General features: G+C 60.5%; 1 protein-coding gene across 1 annotated transcript; it reads right to left on the bottom strand.

Moving 5' to 3' along the window:
* Positions 1-1,873: 1,873 nt before the first annotated feature.
* Positions 1,874-4,069, bottom strand: OLFML3 (olfactomedin like 3; the record flags this gene model as incomplete). The annotated part of the gene is made up of 3 exons (XM_084243685.1): positions 1,874-2,694; positions 2,991-3,276; positions 3,953-4,069. The coding sequence occupies 3 exons, from the start codon at positions 4,067-4,069 to the stop codon at positions 1,874-1,876; spliced, it is 1,224 nt and encodes a 407-aa protein (XP_084099811.1).
* Between the last annotated feature and the right edge of the window lie 282 nt (positions 4,070-4,351).

Here is a 4,351-nt window from a genome sequence, read left to right as displayed (position 1 = left end):
GCCCGCTCTAGATAACTCCACAGACACAGCCCACCTTCCAGGAGCTCACAGTGCACACTGGGAAGGAGACAAGCGCCGCTCCCCGCACACACACTCACACACACTCACACACTCGCTCGCTCACGGCCGCAGCAGCCCTCCGCCTGGACCCCTCTCTCCAGGCCTCCACGGAGCCCTCCCTCCCTCCTCCACACCCTCCCCAGTGCTCCGCTGCAGCCAGATGTTGCGTGGGCAGACCCCTCCGTGGGCTGACAGGCGGTGATTACCGCTGCCAGCCCCACATTAGGGGAGAATTGAATGGGAGAGAGCCCCCACCGCCTGGCTCCCTACAATAGCGCCTTTGTGAGGTGCTGCACTGCCTTTCTCTTCCCGTCCTCACCAACCTACGTCAGGAGCGGTTCTGCCTGAGGAGACAAGACAAAAGGAGGCTCACAGGGTGCTGACGGATCCACCCTATCCCGGGTGGGGAGGAGAGGTGCACTTTGGGGGAAAGACTCTTTCTCCCCATTCTTGTAAATAACCACGAGGCCCTCCCCAGGCGGCCTGAGGACAACCTCCCTGGGAAAGCAGCAGGTCTTGTCCTTCAGCCCACGTTGCTCCTGCGTGCTGGGCAGGGGTGAGGCTGGGGTGGGGTCTGGCACAGGGTGTAGCAGATTCCTAAGAACCTGGGGGCTCTTCTTCCTGACCCTCCTCCTGTCCCCCGAGGGCCTCCGTAATTCCAAGCCGGAGGCCAGGGAAGAAGGCCAGAAAGGGTTAAGTGCTGAGGCCTCCCGGACAGACTTTGCCAGCTTCCAGGGCTGCAGTGGGGTCGGTGGGGTGGTGAGGGTGCAGAGGGGCATGTGTTGGGGCACTGGTGAGGCTAACATCTGGGACGTGGTCAAGCCCCCCCTCCCTGCCCAAACCGCAGACGCTGTGGCAGCAGGAAAACCAGAGCAGTTCGGACCAAGAACAATTGTGCAACCTGGCCCGGGGACAAGCTCCATGCTGGGGACAGGAGGGGGCTGGGGCAGAGTCCACTTCGGAGGTGAGAACAAAGTTCTGACTGAAAACACACGCGCTCGGGACTTCGGTTGCCATACAAGGCTTCAATGTGACTAAAATCCATTCTTTGGTTCAAAACCTCGGCGAACTGGAATTGGAAGCCTGCCGGGGCCCCTGCCAGAGGCCTGGTGTCATGAGTGGTTCTGGGAGGGTCGGGGAGGATGGTGGGTGTGGGGGGCCTTGAGCCCAGCCTGCTCAAGTGGCGGCTGGAGCTTCCCCAGGCGCCTCACAGTGAAACCTGTAACCAGAGAAGGCCCCTCGCCAGCCAAACCCCTGATGCGGCTTAAGGAGGGGATGGGTGTGTAGGAGGAAAATGGAGGGTCACTGGGGGAAATCTAATCTGAGGGTTTCCCCCAAACAAACACAGGAGAGGAGCGTGGCTTTTCCTTTTAATGCAAAAAGTTGCAATACAAAATGACGTGGAGAAAGTCCGGCTCTTCAGGGCACCGAAGACAGGAGAGAGAGGGCGGCCTTGAAGCCTCCTTCTGCCAGGCCTCTGTCCCGGCTCTCAGTCGGGCGGGAGAGAATCTGTTGCCCTTTGCCGGCCTGAGGTCTGGATCTGGCTTCTCTTTGGTCTAAAATTCCTTGACGTGGCGCAGGAGGAAAGGAGTGAACATTGGGGTTTTCTCTGTTTTCGCTCTCAAAGGATTGATTACTCAAGAGCTGGAGTCCTGGATAAAATGAAGGGGCTGTGAGGGTTTGGCATCCACTGGCTAAAAATACGGGGTCTGAACCACAGCTTGTCCACATGAGGAGAATGAGGAGCAAGCAATTTAGTGGGGGTGTAAATGTGAGGAGGCTGAGAGAAATTCCCAGAGGCGAGGCTGGCTCCTCAGACTTCTTCCTCTTTCCTCCTCATCTCCAGCTTGTAGACGATCTGGTAGCCATCATCCCAGGCGTAGAGCTGGCGCTCCCGGGGGTTATAGCGGAGGCTGGCATGGGCACCGTATCGGCGGGGAAAATAGGGGAGCGCTGCTCTTTCGGGGGTCAGAGTGCCGCTGGCGTCAAAGGAGCACTGGACGCGGGCCCGGCTGGCGGGGCGGGTGTTGTAGACGACGTAGAGGGTCCCGCAGATCACAAAGGCCGCCTCGGCGTTGTCTCTGGGACACGGGGTGTCCCACTGCTGCTCTGTGTCCAGTGTCTGCGGGTCCAGCTTGGCCAGACACAAGTGCCTGTCGTCCTCCCGGGTGGCGTAGACGGCCCAGAGGCCCTCCTCGTCGGCGGCCAGGTCGATGTAGGTGTCCGCCGTCAGCCCGTACGGGGGGATCAAGCCCTCCGCGGGGAACACGGAACTGTCCACCACTGTCCGGTTGGCCAGATGGAATTTGATGAGCTGCAACGTGTTCTCTGACTCACCGCCCCCTCCAGGCCCTCCGGGAGGCCTCCGGGCATAGTAAAGAAAGCCGCCGTACACCAGCTGCCCCGTGCCCACCCAGGGGAAGGGCAGCCGGACCCGGGAGGCTTTCCGGGCAGCCATGGCCAGGGTGAAGTCACGCAGCCGCGGGAAGATGAAGGCCGTGTCGTTCTGCGTCCCGTCTAACACGTAGATCTTCTCTGTCGGCCCCAGCGGATCCTTGGTCCACAGGCCAGCTGGGCCCCCAAACCGCTTCAGGATCTTCATGGATCTCACCTGGGAGACTGTGTAGCCACAGTCTGGTGGGGAGGGGGAAGCAGAGGACAAGGAGGTAGAGGCAGCGGTCGAGGCCCACTGGCAGGAACCCCCTCCCACTGGACAAGTGGGGGCATCTACCCAGCAGACCCTCCACTCTTTTGGAGGATCGGGGAAAGCGGCACGCAGAGGCCTGGCTCCCCAGAAACCCTGCTCGATGAGCCTCTGACTATAAGGATGTCCCCAAAACAGAGTCCAAAAGATAGAACCAAAGTGGGGGGAAAGGGGAAGAGCATGGGAGAAGAGAGGTGAGCGAGGGGCCCGCCTGCAGGTCACTTACCAGTCACCATGTCATACTTCTCGTTTCTTCTGCCCTTGCCTTTGGCCCCAGGGCCTCCAGCCACCTTCTCATCAACCTCTACACAGGGCAGAGCTGGGCTCTGCGTCTCCAGATAGTCAACCTCGCGTTCCAGACGGTCCACTCTCCCCGAGATGGAGTCTGCTTCGGTTCTCAGTGCTTCGCGCTCCTTCTCGGCCACCTCCAGCAGAGGCAGCATCTTGTTCTTGAAGTCCCGAAGCTCTGCAGCCTGCCGGGTACTCTGGTCGTGGCACTGGGCCAGACGTTCCTGACCGGATGGGGGAACAGGAGGGAAGGCTGAGGGTTACAACTCCCAGGCAGGGAGAGGCCCGAGCAGGGGCGGGCGTGGCGAAAGTACAGCCTCAGCCAGGCTTCTGCGGCCCCTGCAACCCTCCCAGGCAAGAGCCAGATGTTCAAAGACGTTCACTGTGCAGAGGGCTCAGTCCCCTCGGCCCGGCCCCTGGCGTCCTCGGCCTGGGCACTCTGCAGCAGCGCCACTGAGACACGTGCCTCCAGGGCGGGCTCTGTGCATGAAGGTGGGAAGGGGTCTCCGCTCCATTATGCAACTCCTCTCCTGGCAAGTAAGAGGCTACAGACCTCAAACTGTTTAAAAAGCCAGAAAGTTGCAGGTCTCCTGGGAATGCCCAACATCAACAGCATCATCAGCTCATCCTGATGATGCAGGCTCCAAGCCTGGCTCTCGCTTCCACCCTGCCCCTTTATCCCATTCTAAACACAAGGGTCTGCGTGCTTTGGAATTGTTCTACGTGTGTGAGCGAAGAGAAGGGCTTGCAGTTTTGAAAATTCTCTTAGGGCAAGCGTGTTCTGCCTGGGTTCTTCCAGAGCTCTACCTTGTCACCCCCAGATTCCTGACACGCGAGGTGATTCACGGGAAGGGAGGACATCCCATGCGGGCTGAGCTGGAGGAGCCAGGAGCCACTCACCTCCAAGGCGGCCAGTCGGTGATCCATGTACTCCACAAGGTGGTGCTGCTGTCCGAGAAGGGGCCGGGGCCACGACAGAAGCAACAGGATGAGGAGAGAGGTGCTGCGGGGCCCCATGGCAGCCGGCGGGCGGCACCGGCGTGGATGAGAGCCCTGGGCCTCTTCCACTGGAGCCTGCGGGTTACTCTGGGGGCGGGGTGGGGGCGGTGCGTCCTCTTTCTGGATCTCTGGTCTCTCTCACTACTCTGGAATGCTTTCAGTCTCTTTACAGCCCCCCCTCCCCCTTTCCGCCTGGATTGATCAAACACAGATGGCCCCACTGCAGAGCAGCCAGAAGCCTTAACCACCTCCCGCCTAGGCTGCAGGCTCCCCAGGACAGGGAAGGGCATGGAAACCCAA

The sequence above is a fragment of the Talpa europaea genome (assembly GCF_964194135.1).
Source record: "Talpa europaea genome assembly, chromosome: 9".
Taxonomy (NCBI): Eukaryota; Metazoa; Chordata; class Mammalia; order Eulipotyphla; family Talpidae; genus Talpa; species Talpa europaea.
This window is presented reverse-complemented; position numbering and strand designations above follow the sequence as displayed.